The sequence below is a fragment of the Monodon monoceros genome, unplaced genomic scaffold (assembly GCF_005190385.1).
Source record: "Monodon monoceros isolate NGI ecotype Baffin Bay Population unplaced genomic scaffold, NGI_Narwhal_1 Super_Scaffold_22, whole genome shotgun sequence".
Lineage (NCBI taxonomy): Eukaryota > Metazoa > Chordata > Mammalia > Artiodactyla > Monodontidae > Monodon > Monodon monoceros.
Window position 1 is genome coordinate 81521441 of NW_021703779.1, and position 19108 is coordinate 81540548.

The 19108-nt window shown below is 37.8% G+C and overlaps 1 protein-coding gene across 1 annotated transcript in view; it reads left to right on the forward strand.

The window, feature by feature from the left end:
* The window catches only part of DIAPH2 (diaphanous related formin 2), an 888726-nt gene that overhangs the window by 643021 nt on the left and 226597 nt on the right, over window positions 1-19108 (forward strand). The window contains exon 25 of the mRNA XM_029240205.1: window positions 7346-7510. Within this exon, the coding sequence (XP_029096038.1) occupies window positions 7346-7510 (165 nt within the window). The remainder of the gene's footprint in view (window positions 1-7345; window positions 7511-19108) is intronic.

Genomic DNA, 19108 nt, shown 5'->3' on the forward strand with positions numbered 1-19108 from the left:
TAAGGGCAGGCTGCCTTGCCCAGAGAAGTCCATCACAAGAGTCTACAACATATTTTCTAAAGTCTCTCTTATAATGAAGCTTTAAATACTCCCAAATAGGAAGCAGCAGCTCAGTTCAAATCTCCACTTTCTCCCTCTTCTCTGTAGGCACAATCCCGTTATATGTACTTTACATTATAAATAGAACAGAATTCTATAGGTAGCTATAAGGATGCCTTGTATCTCTATGACAAGAAAGTGGCTTTTGGCCTCTAGGATGAAAACTACCCATGAGCCACCAAATACCCTTTCATCAAATACATTTTCTAATAAATTATTTCTTTACCAGGCATCCCAGAAGATAACTTTAAGGCTTATTTCCTTTAAAATGTATTTTCAATTTCAGGTCTCTAATATGGGAGATAAATAAAATGCCCAATTTAAAATGTTATCTACTAAAGTATCTACTAGGGCCACATCTAGGTCTAATTACACAAACAACTTAAACAGACCATCATTCTACTGATAAATATATTCTATTACATATATAGGTTTAAAATAAAATCAATATGATTGAAGTCTACCTTTAAAAATGAATTTAAAATGTCAAGATTGATGAAAATATGAGGGGATTAAATTTTTTTCTCAAGTATTCAGAAAATCACTATTAAAATATTCTCTATCAATAAGGTTTGTTGTGAAATTGGTTTATCTTAAGATGTATAAGAAGGGTTTTAGTTTCCCAAGTACCCAAGTCAAACCCATGGCGCATCTTCCAATGTGATGTTATAATGAGACTTTTCTCTTTCACCAAATATTTCTTGAGAAACTATAGCATAGTTGTTAAGAATATGAGTTCTGGACCCATTCTCAGTTTGTTCACATTACTGTGACTTACCAGCTGTCTGATCTTGGGTAAATTCTTACCTCAGAAAACAGTTGTGAGGATTAATTGCATTAATCCATGGGAAGAGTTCACAGTGACTCCCACAGAGTAAATTAAAACAAAAATAAATAAATAAAAGATTAGGTATAATGATCATTATTATTATTGTTGATTTTAGTTATTTTTTCACTGCTACTATGTCTGCTACCTGTTTTAGGGGCTGATGATGTTACCAAATTCAGGTTCGGCTGCTTACCACTCTAAAGTCAATGATCAAGAGGCAAGTGTCAGTAGAAAGGAAAGGTGCTTTAATCAGAAAAGCTGGCAATCTGGGGAAAAGGTGGACTCATGTCCCATGACCAACTCCCAAGATTCTGCTTAGCCATGACAGTTTTTAAAGGGGAAAAGGAGGAAGAATCTCAGTGAATCATCAAGGCAGGAGGTTGGATTCTGCAACATTCTCCACTGTGTGCAGAGGGGCTGACTCTCTCTTCAGATGGTATCTTGCCTGTGTGATCCGCCTGCAGAATTGCTAAGGGGGCCATTGGGGGTAGAGAGCTAGTCATTCTTTAACTACTTAATTCTCCATTCTTACTGCTTTTTTTCTAGGAAAAGAACCAACAGGTCAGGCAAGGTGTGGTGTGCATTCAGGAGAGCATAAGTTAGGAGTTAGGTTAGATTACCTAGTGATCTCATTCTTATAATTAGGTTCTTTTAAGGTTAGAGGGGAACAGGCACGGGCAAACAGGAAAGGGGCAAAAGAGCTGCTTTCAGTGAGTCAGTGGTCAACAAAACAGGGAAGGTCTATTCTCCTGGGCTATATTTTTAAGTGAGGAAACATAGGCAATGAACAGGTAAATAAATAAAAGAGATAATGTCAGATAGTGATAAGTTCTCAGAATGAAATAAAATAGGCCAGAGTAATAGTGATGGGAGTGAACATTTTAGACTGGATGGTTGGGGGAAAGCCTCTCTGGGGAGGTGGCAGTTGAGCTGAGGTTGAATGACCTGGTGAAAAAGAAACATTCTAGGCAGAAAGGAGAGCAAGTGCAAGGGCCCTGAATTGGATATGAGAGCTTGCTAGGCACAAGGAAGAGAAAGAAGGTTAATGAGTCTCAGCATAGTGCTTAAGAGCGAGAATGGGGTGAGATTAGGTTGCAGCGGTGGGTAAAGGCCAGATCATGTAGAGCCTCATAAATGCTGAGAAGAAAATTGGATTTTATTCCAAGTGTTGTGGGAAACTGTCAGAGGGCTGCAGGAGAGGATTTACATTTGATATACCAATAGATGCCATGAACAAAAAAAAAAAAGTAGAGATGACAAGCAGGCAGTTGATTATAAAAGTATCTCAGGGGAGAGACTGGAGCTACAAGTAATTTGGGAGTCATCAATATAGATGGTATTTAAAGTCATGTGAATTGCTCTGGTCAGTTAGACTATAGACAGAGGAGTCAGGACCAAGCCCTCAGGGTACTCTAACATTTTATAGAAGTTGCCAGAGAAGGAGAGGAGGTAAGAGGAAAAACATTTTAAGCATGAGGGTGTGTGTCATAGAAACTAAGAAGAGTGGCTAAATGTGTCAGATGTGGCTGAGACATCAAAAGGAGGACAGGGGGTGAATGTTGGATTTGGCAGCGTGAAGGTACATTGTCATTATAAATAGTACACTTCTACCATGTGAAAAGAATGTTAGACTAGTATCATGCAGGCGTCTATCATGATGTCTACTATAGGGGAGGAAAAATAATTGTTTCTCTACCCTACTGAGTAATTGGCTGAGGACCAACCCCACCACCACCACCGCTTCCCTGTAATACAAGACAGAATAACAAGAGAAAACCAGAGAGAAGTTAATAAACTTGAACACCTCATGTGTACCTGGGAGATACTCAGAGAAAAATGAGTAACTCCCCAAAGTAGCCTAAGTCACCAGCTTAAATACCATCTTCAGCTAAAGACAAATAAAAGATGTGAGGACACCCATAATGGGGGAGAGGGTTACGGGGAAAAGCACCATACACAAGGATAAGGTTTGTTCTGCAGGTTTAAATCTGCAACTTCACCAGTGATACTCCTGATACCCTTGATTCTCTGGTGTCCTCCTTCTCTTCCTGGTACAGAGAGGAAGACACCCTTACAAATGGAGATTTCCTTTATAAATGGAAATTTCCCTTTCAAATGGGTAACTTTTACTCTTTTCAGAGCTTTTCCTGTGTCTGCTGTTTTTCAATCAGCTCAAAATAATCTATGCCAAAGAGGCATATTTTGGGGTGGCACATCTGCTCACCTTCACTACATTCTAACCCCAGATGGATGAGTGCCTTTGTTTTTTTTTGGGGGGGGGGGATGTAATTTATTATGTTTACAGTTTTATTGATAAAATGAGTGCCTTTTATCTAGTTTCCACAGCTCTAAAAATGGAATAGTGGTATTTCTCTGCCTTTTTGACAAGGTTGTTACGAAGGATATGGAACATAGTGGAAGGAAAAGTATATCGTAAATGGTAAAGTCCTGTACAAATGCAAATTAATAAGTAGAATTATTTGTAATATTAGATTATAAACTGCTTCAGGGTCTGGATTAAGCTTTAATGATCATTGTACCAAGCACAATGCTTAGCATAATACTAACCAGTATCTTGCGTTTAGTGGTTGCTCAAAAAAAGAAAATAAAAAATGTCTTAAATGAAATAAAGAGGTGGAAAGGAATGATGGTGTCCAGTTCCTTTTCACCTGCAGAATCCCAAGTAGGATTTGGTGACAGGGCTGCTCTTGTGAAAGATTTCAGTGCTGACTCATGCCCTGTATCCCTTTTACAAAGTAATCACTGTGAAGAGAAGTAAAGGACTTGGAGACTGGGCTGCTTTCCATTTGTTATTTCTAAGCGAAACCATTCCCAGAATTTTTCAGATTTTCTCACTTTGGTATACAGACAGATTTTCTGAAATCAGTTTTTCTTCTAGGAGAGCAAATTTATGAAATTGTGTATCACCACATGGGCATATTTTAGCTGGTGAAAAATTGTGTTATGATAAATGGTAAATGTCCAGTTTTTTTGCCTTTTTTTTATCTTTGGCTTTTTCTGTGTGTTGTACAGGTGTTGAGCCTTCTGAAATATACACAGTTTAGTACCTTGCTGCAAATAGAATATAAGTAAGTGACCTTTGCAAAGCATGTATTCTTAGCAAGTCTGGCATGAGTCTGTTTTATTTAGGCAAGAGAGACTAGAAAACAAAAATCTAACTTTTATTCTGTGCTGAGAAATAAAGAGAGTTGTCTTATTTCTGCAGCTCTCAAACAGGATGTTCAACACTCTTAAAAATCAAACAAATAGGGACTTCCCTGGTGGCAGGTGGTTAAGAATTTGCCTTCCAATGCAGGGGACACGGGTTCGAGCCCTGGTGCAGGAAGATCCCACGTGGCACGGAGCAACTAAGCCCATGTGCCACAACTACTGAACCTGTGCTCTAGAGCCTGCGAGCCTCACCTACTGAAGCCCATGCGCCTAGAGCCCATGCTCCACAACAAGAGAAGCCACTGCAATGAGAATCCCGCACACTGCAACGAAGAGTAGCCCCCACTAGCTGCAACTAGAAAAAGCCCACGCGCAGCAACAAAGACCCAACGCAGCCAAAAATAAATAAATTAATTAATTTTAAAAATCAAACAAATATGATATTCTCAGAGGTAAAATCAGAATATGTAGGTAGCATTACATACAACCCTTTTGTTTGTAAAAAGCAAGTAGAATAAGTCAGAAATGCATTAATTCTTTCAGGTCTATTGACAGCAAAATGGACTTGAGGGTTGAAAGATTTAATGTCACTTCTTAGCAAGTAAGAGGTTGTTGTGTGGCTAATGTGAATGCTAATACTTAAGTAGCATAAGAAGGAGCCTGGGAAGGGGAGCATCTCACTTTTAAAATCCTGCTGTATCCTGTAAGTGTCAGCTGCAAAGTAATTTTCTAGCAATGGTCTGATTTCCCCACTGACTTCCATTGTGAAACTAGAGCTGTGTTCCCATGGAAAATAAATTTGGCCCCAGGTTATGATAAAACACACTGAAGAATTCAGAAAATTTTATAAAATCCAGCATTTCAAGACACAGTTATCAGTACCTGATAAAATAATACTATCACAAAACATGAATACACTGTAGTAGATCTTAAAGTAGCACACCCCAAACTGTGCTATTATTCTTTTTTTTAACAAGTCCAAGTCTAGTACCTTTACATTTAAAGACATTTTACTTCTGTGATCATTATTGATTTTTAATAGACTTAATTGTAAAAGGTAGATTTGCTTTCCTTTATATTCTTCATGGTTAGTCTACTTACCTTTTTGTGAAGCATTCTTTTTTTTTGTGGCACGCGGGCCTCTCACTGTCGTGGCCTCTCCCGTTGCAGAGCACAGCCTCTGGACGCGCAGGCTCAGTGGACATGGCTCACAGGCCTAGCCGCTCCGCGGCATGTGGGATCTTCCAAGACTGGGGCATGAACCCGTGTCCCCTGCATCGGCAGGCAGACTTTCAACCACTGTGCCACCAGGGAAGCCCTTTTTCTGAAGCATTCTTATCAATTAACATTCAAAAGCTTTCAGCCATAGAAGAAAGACCAGAAGGAAATGTCCCAAAAAGTTCACAACACTGAGTTGTTGGAAAGTTTAGTTTACTTACGTTTTTATATTTCTAAGTCACCTAAAGAGATAATTTTCTATATCTGTATCTTCTATAATCAGGAATAAAGTCGATAATTTCTTTCTATAAATTTACACATAATGAGATACATTTAGTCAGACACATTTACATACCTGGTTCATTTTATGTTTGGTAGTAGTGGTAGTTGTTATCACTTTTTTGATAAAAATTTTAAAACAGTGATGTAATTAATTTTGGGATAAATAATTTTCTGGAGTATACTGCTGAAAGTGTAGTCCTGGTGTTACCGAACCAAACTTGGGTCCTCTGGCCATGCACAGTAAAGCCAATCTACTGGCACCAGGTTGTGGTGAAGGAAAGTGCAGCATTTATTATAGGCGCCAGACAAGGAGACTGGGTGTGGGTGGCTTGTGCTCAAAAGCTCCAAACTCCCAGAGGGTTTCAGGGAAGAATTTTTAAAGACCAGGTGAGGGAGGGGCGTTGCAGTGTATGTGATCACCTTGTGCACAGTTCTCTGATTGGTTGGTGGTGAGGTAACAGGGTGGTGTCACAGGGGTTAACACTGTCAATCCTCAGGCTCCAGTAGGCCTGCAGGGCTATGTGCTCAAGGTCACCAAGTAGTTAACCTCTTCCATTTGGTGGGGGTTTTAGCATCTGTAAAACAACTGAGGAAATGTGCATCAGATACTGTTATCTAAGCACTTAGAAAGGAGCTAAAGGAGAAGATATGGAGGAGGGGTCTGTCATGGGAAGGCCTCATTGGGTCCTGCTGGGTTACACTGGACTGGCAGCCTCAGTATCATCTGGGAACTTGTTAGAAATTATAATCCTCAGGCCCATTGGCTCAGACTCAGCAAACAGCATTTGGGTTTGAACAAGCCCTTTGGGCAATTAAGGTTCTAGAGCTACAGCAGAATCTCTCTCCACCTCTCTCTCCCCTCTCGGTCCTTCCCTCTCCAAAGCTCTTCCTCTCCTCCCTTCTTTTTCTCTCTCCCCCTTTTTCCCCTCCTCATGTGGTATATATGTGTATATGTATATATACACACATATAGATACATAACCTATATATAGAATTCACTGTAACCTCTCCATCTATATAGAATATGTATTAAAAAAAGAAAATATATACTTTTTTTTCCCCTAAGTTTTTCATTGCTGTTTGTTTCTACCCTATCTCCCTCCTAAAAAGATATGAGGCAGTTTTCTGGTGTTTATACTTCTGTGTTTTCATTTAGCAAACATGTTTTAGCAAATATGTTCTTCATGGTCATACATTAAATAGTTCTGCCTCATTTATAGATTTTCACAGCTCACTGACCAATATAATGACTCCAGCAAGTTGTTATGGGCTGAATTGTGCCCCCCCCTTCATGTGTTGAAGCCCTAACCCTCAAAACTTCCAAAATGTGACTGTACTTGGAGATAGGACATTTAGAGAGGTAATTAAGTTAAAATGAGGTCCTTAGGGTGGGCCCTAATCCAATATAACCAGTGTCCTCAAAGGAAGTGGCGATTAGGACACAGACAACACGGACAGAGGGACCACCAGGTAAGGACACAGGGAGAAGGCAGCCATCTTCAAGCCAAGGAAAGAGGCCACAGAAGAAAGCAAATTTGCTGACACCTCGATATTGTATTGCTAGCCTGCAAAATTGTGAGAAAACAAATTTCCGTTTTTTAAGTTACCTGATCCGTGGTATTTTGTCGTGGCAACCCGAGCAAAGTAATGCAGAAGTGTTTACAGAAATAATGTTATAATTCAGTCTTAACATCTAGTGATTGCCTTTGAGGTACTATTGGATCATGTTCCTTAACAGAAAGCTACAGCTTTACAAAGGGTGCCAGAGAACAGTATGAAAAACTACTCACCATGCACAACAACATGATAAAGCTCTATGAGAATCTGGGAGAATACTTTATTTTTGACTCTAAGACAGTGAGCATAGAAGAATTTTTCGGTGATCTCAGCAACTTCCAAACTTTGTTCCTGGTAAGTAATATGTCTTAAAGCCTTGCAAGGCCTGTTGCTTTTGTTTTTAAGTAATTTCTTCCATAGGCATTTTATTTTACATACCTACTGACCATATTGATTTCATGTTATAGCCCTTTAACAGGAATTGACAGATATTTTATACCTGTGACATGGATTAAAAATTGTTGGCTGGCTTAATGTATAATGGGAACCTAAATGAATTATCTTCAACTTTAGGAACACATGGGAATTTTACTGCTGAAATTTTATAGAAAATGAATGAATTGGTACTCAAATGACCCTGATTTTTTGTACAGCATAATATTATAATTTGACCTAGATTAAAAATTAACATCTAAAATCATCTTTTACTCAATACACTAAAATGCTGTGACTGATTAATAAGTTTCTTTCATAGTCTAGATGAGAAGCTGATTCTAAATTGGACTCTATATCAATAAATGACCTGGAATATGATGCTAGAGGGAAGCAAAAGCTTTGTTGTATAAATGCTGTGGGAATATTTCTCTGCATCCAGTGAAGGCATAGAAGAGCACAGTCTCCGATTATGATAGTAACAGAAAGATATGCACAATAGTTGATATCAAACAGGTAAAAGTCCCTTTATGTTAAAGAAGGAATTCTAGCAATTAACCCCAGCAGGAAGATCAATCAACAAACTAATTCATTGTAGTTAGAGGTATGTTTCTATCCCCAAAGCAATCCTTCGCTAAATAAGACTCTCTCTCTTAATTGATGGTGTTGCTCCATGAAATCATTTGATTTTGGTGTGATTTGCACAGTCTATGAAATACAAATATACTTGTGGAAAGCACTTGCTTTCATCTACTGATTTAGGACAGACAACCGAGAGTACACCCTGGCTTTGATAATAGAAGCTAAACCAGAAACTTTCATAAATATGATCATTTGTGTTATTTTTTGCTGAGAATATTAGCTGATTTTTGTCTTAGGTCTCTGCCTCTTAATAGACACACATATTTAACTTTTTAGCTGGTCAATAAGTAGCAAAATATATTCTACTGGCAATGAGTGGCTTTTTCAAAACTTAGACATTAGGAACACACCCAGGTTATACTTACTTGGATAATTTTCAAAAAGAAAAAAAAAAAATGTATGTTGAAAAGGGACGGGGACTAGAAAATACACTTCAGTTGACATGGAAAAGATAAATCCAATGATATTCTTTTTTGGTAGCATCAATGTCTATGGGTTAATAGAGATAAATAAATATAATTAATATTGTCAATCTCTATGAAAAAGGACCTTGTTTTTAACATAAATGGGATCCTAAAACACTGCCTGTCATATTATGTGCCCCCTACCTCCCCAATACGTGGACATAGAGTAGAATTTGCTGTACTTCTCTCACGTTGTAGCATTTGTTTAATTATAATTCCTGTGTGACAGCCTATGTTTAGTCCTATTAGCCAGATGCTTAGAAGCCTTGCCAAGAACTATACTTGTGTTATTTCTCAGTCATAGCTTAGTTTTAAAAAGGTAAGGATATTATTGTTAAGAAGAACTGATTCTATGTCCTGGTGCTCTCACAAACAAGCTATGTGATTAGGTAAGTCATGTATCTTTCCAGCTAGTTAGCTAGTTAGTTAGTTAGGAAATGGTGGGATTACACTACTGATCTCAAAGGACTTCTTTAGAGTCTATGAGTCATGGTGGGAATTTCAGAGAGTCATTTGTATTCCATACATAAACAGTATATATCTTTTTGTCTACTGGCTTCACTGTGGGTGTAGCTTGAGTACAGGGAAATTATTTGTCACAAATCATTCTCATTGTAAATAAGTTGACATTCTGAAGCCCGGTTGTGTGTGCATTTAAGTTAACTTCTTGAGAACCTGCTAAGAGTTTGGGAGCTTTCAAAACAGGTGACCAGCTCCTACACTGTGTCTTGGCCAGCCATTGCCACCTGTCCTACAGAATACTACTGCTACCACTTCGATTTACCAATACTTTTAGACTTGCTGTCATGAGAAGTAGTGTGCAACTTTTTAGCTGTTTCGAACTTGAGTTGGTCACATAACCTCTCTGGGCGTTAGTTTCCTCATTTTTAAAATATGAGTGATAATTCCTGCCATGGCTTCCTCACCACGATGTGAAAACACCTCATAACCTATGTTGTGCAGATGGAGAGTATTATTAGCCATTCTCTGCCTGTCCATTCAATTATTACTTATTGAGAACCAACTTGATTTTGGTAATGCTTTAGTCCAGAGACAAAAGGAAGAGAATGGTTTCTATCCATGAGTGGAGGGCAACAGACAAATGCAATATAGTTTGGTAAGTGCTGCCATAGGAATATGTCAGGGTGCTATAGTAATACAAAAGAGGGGCTGCCTAACCCTGCCTGAGCTGGCCAGAGAAGCCTTCATGGGGAAAGTGACATTTAGACAGTCTGGAAAAATCCATAGGACTTTGACAAGCTGACTTTGACAAGTAGGTTTAAGGGTTTTACACCTGACCTATAAGCCGAAGACTCCTAAATCAACAGCACCAACTTCAGTCAATCATCTATGCTCACCATGTCCCTGTTTCATAGTGAGCTTAAAGTGATTTCACTCTCCCAGGGGAGGGAAGAACCTTGAAAGAGAGACAAAAGTTGTCATCGCCACAAGTTCCCATTTTCTTAGTGCTTTGTGTGTTTGGCCCCAGGGTTCTTGGCGCTTAAAAGCATATTGGACTATAGATGGAAGCAATAAAATACCAGTAGTGCTGAGAAGAAAATAAGAGTTCTGATTCATGTGCTACCAAAAATTACTTCCAAATGAGCTCAGAGTTTCATCTTGGGAGATCTATTTGGCATGTGTAGCATAAACAAAATACAGATACCAAAATAATCTTCCTGAAAGAGACAACCTCTAAAAGATGGGGCAAATGTAAATAAACAAAAAGGGTTGACATTATGGATTAAGACCTTTTTCAAAATAATCACATTCAAATGAATGAAAGCAAAATTGGGCAATCTCTATGAGATGCTGCTCTATAAATTATTCATTATCATTCATATTACATATTACTCAACTAATAAGGATATTGAAGATGTTCAGTTGAATGCCCTGTATATTGTCATGAAGATATATGTAATTGGAAACATTTCTAAATTCAGAATTAAGACTCTCTTTCTAGTTAGCTTCTCTGAGAGCAAGAGAGTTTTAAAAACTGCTTATAATATAGGCAAGGTTAATTAATAATCCCTAAATTTAAGTTGAATATTTTGTAGAAGAAAAATTCCAGATTTACATAATATCAAAACATCTCTTTTGCTTATTCTCCTTTATGCTTCAGTCATTTGACTAGTTCAAATAGTTGACTGCACAGTCTTTTTTCTTTCAAGATATTTGGAATAGAATGTTCAAAATCAGTGAACCTTGTGTGTTTCACCACCATGCAGCATCTTGCTTAGGCATAAAAATTATTTTCAGCCGTTGGGAAAGTGTTTGAGGCAAGTATTATATACTTCAATAACTTTCATAGCTCCAAATAAATTATAGAAAATATTTCTTTTCTCTTTTAAATCTGTCAGCTTCCTGCTGCTTCTGTGTGTTTTTGTTTTGTTTTTTAAAGAACAATCTGTTACCCAGGCACTCAGTAAATATTTGTTGTGTGAGCGTCCTCATTCTATATCTTATATACTAGAAATAGAGGAACAAGGCTTTATAGGATTATTAGATCCATTGGCCTAACTTAAGAAGAAAATGTTACCATTACTGTTAATCAGGCTAGCAGATCTCCCCTCAACAAAACAAGTGTTTGCTACTGTTCATTTGATAACTAAACTTTAAGAATTTTTTTTAAAAAATCGAGACTTTAACAATTTTTCAACAGCTCTTAGATGAGCGTTAAAATGGCTAAGTATTAGGAGGCTAAGTGATATCTATAAATCATGGCGTTTTATGCCATTGTTCAGTCTTGTTGCTTCTACCTCCTAAATATTTTTGGACTTCACTCATTTCTCTCCAAGCCCACTTACGCTACTTTAGTTCTGGGCCCCTGCCATCTCTCAGCTGGACTATTAATTACAATGATGTCCTGACTGGTCTCTCTGCCTACTTCTCCTACCATTTCTAACTTCTAATCCATTCCCCACATTATAGTCAGAGTAAAAGTTAAAAAACCAAACAAACAAGATAATGTTACTTTCCTAATTTATGATTCTTTAATGACTTGTGTCCTCAGGATAAAATCTAAACTGTTGAAAATTAATGTGGTTTACAAAATCAAAAGACCTAAGATTACTTAAAGCCCGGACCATCCTAAGGTTGGCTGAATAAGCCATAATCACTTGAACTCTCCTTCCAGACTGGGAAAAGTCAAGTATTGACAGTGGAGGCAGCAGAACAAAACAGCAGTAAGTGCCTAAGAGGACCTGAGCCTCTTACAACAGAGAGAAACTTTGGGAGCACAGTATCCAAGGCTCAGTAAATGAAGGCTTGGAGGCAAATGTGTGATTGTCATCTTGTGTTAATTGCTCCCTAGCTAGTGCAGCATGGAGAGTTATGGCAACCAAGGTCGCTCTTATCTTAATTCTTAGTTAGGGATGTTCTTCCTTCTGTCTTAAGTAATTGTTCTTTTAAAATCTAACCTTATCTGAAAGCTCCTTGTAGCCATTTTGGCTTATGGAGATACTTAATTTTGAGAAGCTCTCATTTTCCTCAAGCCATCTTCCTCTTTACAAGGACTCAATCATGTCTAAATCTAAACTATAATTGGAAAGCAAGGTGAGCATCTGCATCTGCACTCAAAGGCTAAATTGATAATATAGAGAACATTTTATTCATTCATTAAAGGCAATTTGCCTTTAAAGAAATGAGGATGAATTTTTGCATAAAAAGACTGTGTATATGATTCCTGATCCAAGAACACTAAGTTATTTTGAAACATTTTTAAGCCTTCAATTCACGAAGCACTTGACATTTAAAGGAAACTTCAGTACAGTATTGTAAAAATGGTGGACTTATGTTAGAAACCAAATATGTTCTTGAGCAAAGAAGCCTTAATCAGTAATATAAACTCTATTATCTAGAATTCCGTCATCCAAAATCTCTATTAGATGCCTCAAAAGTTGATGCATATTTGCTTTGCCAATAAAATGGTAATTAATATTATGAAGATGCCCCTGAGAAACAGCAAAGACCCTGATGTGCCTCTTGAAATAATATAGTTTTATTTGTAAGCTAACTGTCTCATCACCTGTGAATTCAGATGTTTACACTAGTAACAATAATCCAGATATCCCAGATTATCTCTTCTTTACCCCCACTGGCAGGACTCAAGCTCTCTGCAAAGTCTCCACTCCCACAAGTACATCTGGAGTCATCTCATATGGGCTCAAACATGTGTTATCTATAGTCACTGCTTGACATTTGCCCACACATATTTGAGTGCCTCCTATTCTAGGGTGATGAGAATATAGCATTAAACAAAATAGACAAAGTCCTGCCTTTCCTGTCCTCCTGCAGCTCCCGCTCCCCTCTGCTGAATGCCTTTTGCTGGCAAAGCTGCTTGAGTTGCCCTCAATGATAATGGCCACATCCGGGCCAAGGTTGCAGACTCCTGCTGCTCCAATTTTGCCATCAATCCTTGCAGTACTTGAGTGTGGGGTTATGCTCAGTGCAGACGTAGCCACGCTTCCCGAGACCCTTCTTAAAAAGTTTATTTCTCATCTCTTCTGATCCCTTTCTCCTTGGAGGCTTAAAAGTTTTTTTTGAAGTCCTAGAGACCTAAAGGGGATCCTAAAACCATAATCCCCTCCATTGCCCTTCTTCCTCACTTTTGTTCAGGCACCTAGGCAGGTATCTTCCTTTTCCTAGAAGCCAGGGATAAATGAAGTACCAGCATAAATCCTTTCATGCAGATAGAGCCCTAAGGGCCCACCAGCTCCCCCTATTTAATCACACACACCCAGATAATTCCCTTTGAGCTCAGATGGGACCACCCTGGCTACATAGCCTTAGGTTTATTTTGAGCTATTGCAACTCTTTGAAAATAGGCAATCCATGTAAAATACATGGTAACTCTATTAAGCAGAATATTTGACCAGAATACTTCATTCCCCAGCTGTGCCGGAGAGCAGACTTTACTGTATTATACAGACATGATTGAATTCTTCTTTAGAAAACGATGTCACCTATCAACTGTGGTATTCTGTTTGACTGTTTTTATTTTGGGCCAGAAGTAAATGCCCTATTTTTCTGAGATGATTGTTCCTTGTATAAAAAAGCTAAATATTATATCATAAGTAACTAAAGGAATATGTAATAATGGCATCCATGGTTTAAAGAAAACCCACATTCCCCAACATGAGAAAAATGCCTACTGGTATAAATGGTTTTTAAATGGGTGCACATTTTAGATTAATATTATAAAAATTTAGGATATCATAAATATTTCTAAAGATATTTCTCAAAATTGTTTATGGCAAGCTGGATATTGCCCTTTAGAAATCTAAGACAACATAATACCTAACACTGAAAATATTGACAAAAACAGTTCAATGCCTACTTTTCTCATTAAAGTCTAGTAATAACTAGAACCAGGAAACAAAATGCAATATCTTTAGTTCTACCAATAACACCTCACATAGAATTTTTCAAGGAAGTGTTCCCCATAAATAAGTTATTATTGAATTATATTCAAACAACAGAAAGTGATGCTGAAACTCGGCCTCTGTGCACTGGTGCCGGATCGAATTTTGGAGACAGAGTTTTGGGTGAAGTAGAGAAAAATAGCTTTATAGCTTTGCCAGGCAAAGGGAGACACAGCAGGCTCATGCCCCTCAAAACTGTGTGTCCCAACCCAGAGGAGTTTGGTGAGGACTTTAACAGCAATGGTTCAAGGGCAGCGTTGCTAGTAAGTATCAGGGTATGTGCAGGGTCTGCATTCCTTGAATCTGGCCTCCCGTGGTTTCCCGATGAGCTGTGGTTCTTTTTTTTTTTTTACATCTTTATTGGAGTATAATTGCTTTACAATGGTGTATTAGTTTCTGCTTTATAACAAAGTGAATCAGTTATACATATACATATATTCCCATATCTCTTCACTCTTGTGTCTCCCTCCCTCCCACCCTCCCTATCCCACCCCTCTAGGTGGTCACAAAGCCCCGAGCTGATTTCCCTGTGCTATGCAGCTGCTTCCCACTAGCTATCTATTTTACGTTTGGTAGTGTATATATGTCCATGCCACTCTCTCACTTTGTCACAGCTTACCCTTCCCCCTCCCCATATCCTCAAGTCCATTCTCTAGTAGATCTGTGTCTTTATTCCTGTCTTACCCCTAGGTTCTTCATGACATTTTTTCTTCTTAAATTCCATATATATGTGTTAGCATACGGCATTTGTCTTTCTCTTTCTGACTTACTTCACTCTGTATGACAGACTGTAGGTGCATCCACCTCATTAAAAATAGCTCAATTTCGTTTCTTTTTATGGTTGAGTAATATTCCATTGTATGTGTGTGCCACATCTTCTTTATCCATTCATCTGATGATGGACACTTAGGTTGTTTCCATGTCTGGGCTATTGTAAATAGAGCTGCAATGAACATTTTGGTACATGACTCTTTTTGAATTATGGTTTTCTCAGGGTATATGCCCAGTAGTGGGATTGCTGGGTCATATGGTAGTTCTATTTGTAGTTTTTTAAGGAACCTCCATACTGTTCTCCATAGTGGCTGTACCAATTCACATTCCCACCAGCAGTGCAAGAGTGTTCCCTTTTTTCCATACCCTCTCCAGCATTTATTGTTTCTAGATTTATTGATCATGGCCATTCTGACTGGTGTGAGATGATATCTCATTGTAGTTTTGATTTGCATTTCTCTAATGATTAATGATGTTGAGAATTCATTCATGTGTTTGTTGGAAGTCTGTATATCTTCTTTGGAGAAATGTCTATTTAGGTCTTCTGCCCATTTTTGGATTGGGTTGTTTGTTTTTTTGTTATTGAGCTGCGTGAACTGCTTGTAAATTTTGGAGATTAATCCTTTGTCAGTTGCTTCATTTGCAAATATTTGCTCCCATTCTGAGGGTTGTCTTTTGGTCTTGTTTCTGGTTTCCTTTGCTGTGCAAAACCTTTGAAGTTTCATTGGGTCCCATTTGTTTATTTTTGTTTTTATTTCCATTTCTCTAGGAGATGGGTCAAAAAGGATCTTGCTGTGATTTATGTCATAGAGTGTTCGGCCTATGTTTTCCTCTAAAAGTTTGATAGTTTCTGGCCCTATATTTAGGTCTTTATTCCATTTTGAGCTTATTTTTGTGTGTGGTGTTAAGGAGTGTTCTAATCTCATACTTTTACATGTACCTGTCCAGTTTACCCAGCACCACTTATTGAAGAGGGTGTCTTTTCTCCACTGTACATTCCTGCCTCCTTTATCAAAGATAAGGTGACCATATTTGCGTGGGTTTATCTCTGGGCTTTCTATCCTGTTCCATTGATCTATCTTTCTGTGTTTGCGCCAGTACCATACTGTCTTGATTACTGTAGCACTGTATTATAGTCTGCAGTCAGGGAGACTGATTCCTCCAGCTCCATTTTTCGTTCTCAAGATTGCTTTGGCTATTCAGAGTCTTTTGTGTTTCCATACAAATTGTGAAATTCTTTGTTCTAGTTCGGTGAAAAACGCCAGTGGTAGTTTGATAGGGATTGCACTGAATCTGTAGATTGCTTTGGGTAGTAGAGTCATTTTCACAGTGTTGATTCTTCCCATCCAAGAACATGGTATATCTCTCCATCTATTTGTATCATCTTTAATTTTTTTCATCAGTGTCTTATAATTTTCTGCATACAGGTCTTTTGTCTCCTTTGGTAGGTTTATTCCTAGATATTTTATTCTTTTTGTTGCAGTGGTAAATGAGAGTGTTTTCTTGATTTCACTTTCAGATTTTTCATCATTAGTGTATAGGAATGCCAGGGATTTCTGTGCATTCATTTTGTATCCTGCTACTTTACCAAATTCATTGATTAGCTCTAGTAGTTTTCTGGTAGCATCTTTAGGATTCTCTATGTATAGTACCATGTCATCTGCAAACAGTGACAGCTTTACTTCTTCTTTTCCGATTTGGATTCCTTTTATTTCCTTTTCTTCTCTGATTGCTGTGGCTAAAACTTGCAAAGCTATGTTGAATAAGAGTGGTGAGAGTGGGCAACCTTGTCTTGTTCCTGATCTTAGTGGAAATGCTTTCAGTTTTTCACCATTGAGGATGATGTTGGCTGTGGGCTTGTCATATATGGTCTTTATTATGTTGAGGAAAGTTCCCTCTATGCCTACTTTCTGCAGGGTTTTTATCATAAATCGGTGTTGAATTTTGTCAAAAGCTTTCTCTGCATCTATTGAGATGATCATATGGTTTTTCTCCTTCAATTTGTTAACATGGTGTACCACATTAATTGATTTGCATATATTGAAGAATCCTTGCATTCCTGGAATAAACCCCACTTGATCATGGTGTATGATCTTTTTAATGTGCTGTTAGATTCTGTTTGCTAGTATTTTGTTGAGGATTTTTGCATCTATGTTCATCAGTGATATTGGCCTGTAATTTTCTTTCTTTGTGACATCCTTGTCTAGTTTTGGTATCAGGGTGATGGTGGCCTTGTGGAATGAGTTTGGGAGTGTTCTTCCCTCTGCTATATTTTGGAAGAGTTTGAGAAGGATAGGTGTTAGCTCTTCTCTAAATGTTTGGTAGAATTGGCCTGTGAAGCCATCTGGTCCTGGGCTTTTGTTTGTTGGAAGATTTTTAATCACAGTTTCAATTTCAGTGCTTGTGATCGGTCTGTTCATATTTTCTATTTCTTCCTGGTTCCGTCTCAACAGGTTGTGCATTTCTGAGAGTCTGTCCATTTCTTCCAGGTTGTTCATTTTATTGGCATAGAGTTGCTTGTAGTAATCTCTCATTATCTTTTGTATCTCTGCTGTGTCAGTTGTTACTTCTCCTTTTTCATTTCTAATTCTATTGATTTGAGTCTTCTCCCTTTTTTTCTTGATGAGTCTGGCTAATGGTTTATCTATTTTGTTTATCTTCTCAAAGAACCAGCTTTTAGTTTTATTGATCTTTGCTATCGTTTCCTTCATGTCTTTTTCATTTATTTCTGATCTGATCTTTATGCTTTCTTTCCGTCTGCTAACTTTGGGGTACTTTTGTTCTTCTTTCTCTAATTGCTTTAGGTGCAAGATTAGGTTGTTTATTCGTGATGTTTCCTGTTTCTTAAGGTAGGATTGTATTGCTATAAACTTCCCTCTTAGAACTGCTTTTGCTGCATCCCATAGGTTTTGGGTCATCGTGTCTCCATTGTCATTTGTTTCTAGGTATTTTTTGATTTCCACTTTGATTTCTTCAGTGATCACTTCATTATTAAGTAGTGTATTGTTTAGCCTCCATGTGTTTGTATTTTTTACAGGTCTTTTCCTGTCATTGATATCTAGTCTCATAGCATTGTGGTTGGAAAACATACTTCATACAATTTCAGTTTTCTTAAATTTACCACAGCTTGATTTGTGACCCAGGATATGATCTATCCTGGAGAATGTTCCATGAGCACTTGAGAAAAATGTGTATTCTGTTGTTTTTGGATGGAATGTCCTATAAATATCAATTAAGTCCATCTTGTTTAATGTATCATTTAAAGCTTGTGTTTCCTTATTTATTTTCATTTTGGAAGATCTGTCCATTGTTGAAAGTGGGGTGTTAAAGTCCCCTACTATGAATGTGTTACTGTCGATTTCCCCTTTTATGGCTGTTAGTATTTGCCTTATGCACTGAGGTCTTCCTATGTTGGGTGCATAAATATTTACAATTGTTATATCTTCTTCTTGGACCGATCCCTTGATCATTATGTAGTGTCCTTCTTTGTCTCATGTAATAGTCTTTATTTTAAAGTCTATTTTGTCTGATTTGAGAATTGCTACTCCAGCTTTCTTTTGGTTTCCATTTGCATGGAATATCTTTTTACATCCCCTCACTTTCAGTCTGTATGTGTCTCTAGGTCTGAAGTGGGCCTCTTGTAGACAGCATATATATGGGTCTTGTTTTTGTATCCAATCAGCCAGTCTGTTTCTTTTGGTAGGAGCATTTAATCCATTTACATTTAAGGTAATTATCAATATGTATGTTCCTATTCCCATTTTCTTAATTATTCTGTGTTTGTTTTTTTTTAGGTCTTTTCCTTCTCTTGTGTTTCTTGCCTAGAGAAGATCCTTTAGCATTGGTTGTAAAGCTGGTTTGGTGGTGCTGAACTCTCTCAACTTTTGCTTGTCTGTAAAGGTTTTAATTTCTCCATCAAATCTGAGTGAGATCCTTGCTGGGTAGAGTAATCTTGCTTGTTGTTTCTTCTCCTTCGTCACTTTAAATATGTCCTGCCAGTCCCTTCTGGCTTGCTGAGTTTCTGCTGAAAGATCAGCTGTTAACCTTATGGGGATTCCCTTGTGTGTTATATGTTGTTTTTCCCTTGCTGCTTTTACTATGTTTTCCTTGTATTTAATTTTTCACAGTTTGATTAATATGTTTCTTGGCGTGTTTCTCCTTTGATTTATCCGATATGGGACTCTCTGTGCTTCCTGGACTTGATTAACTATTTCCTTTCC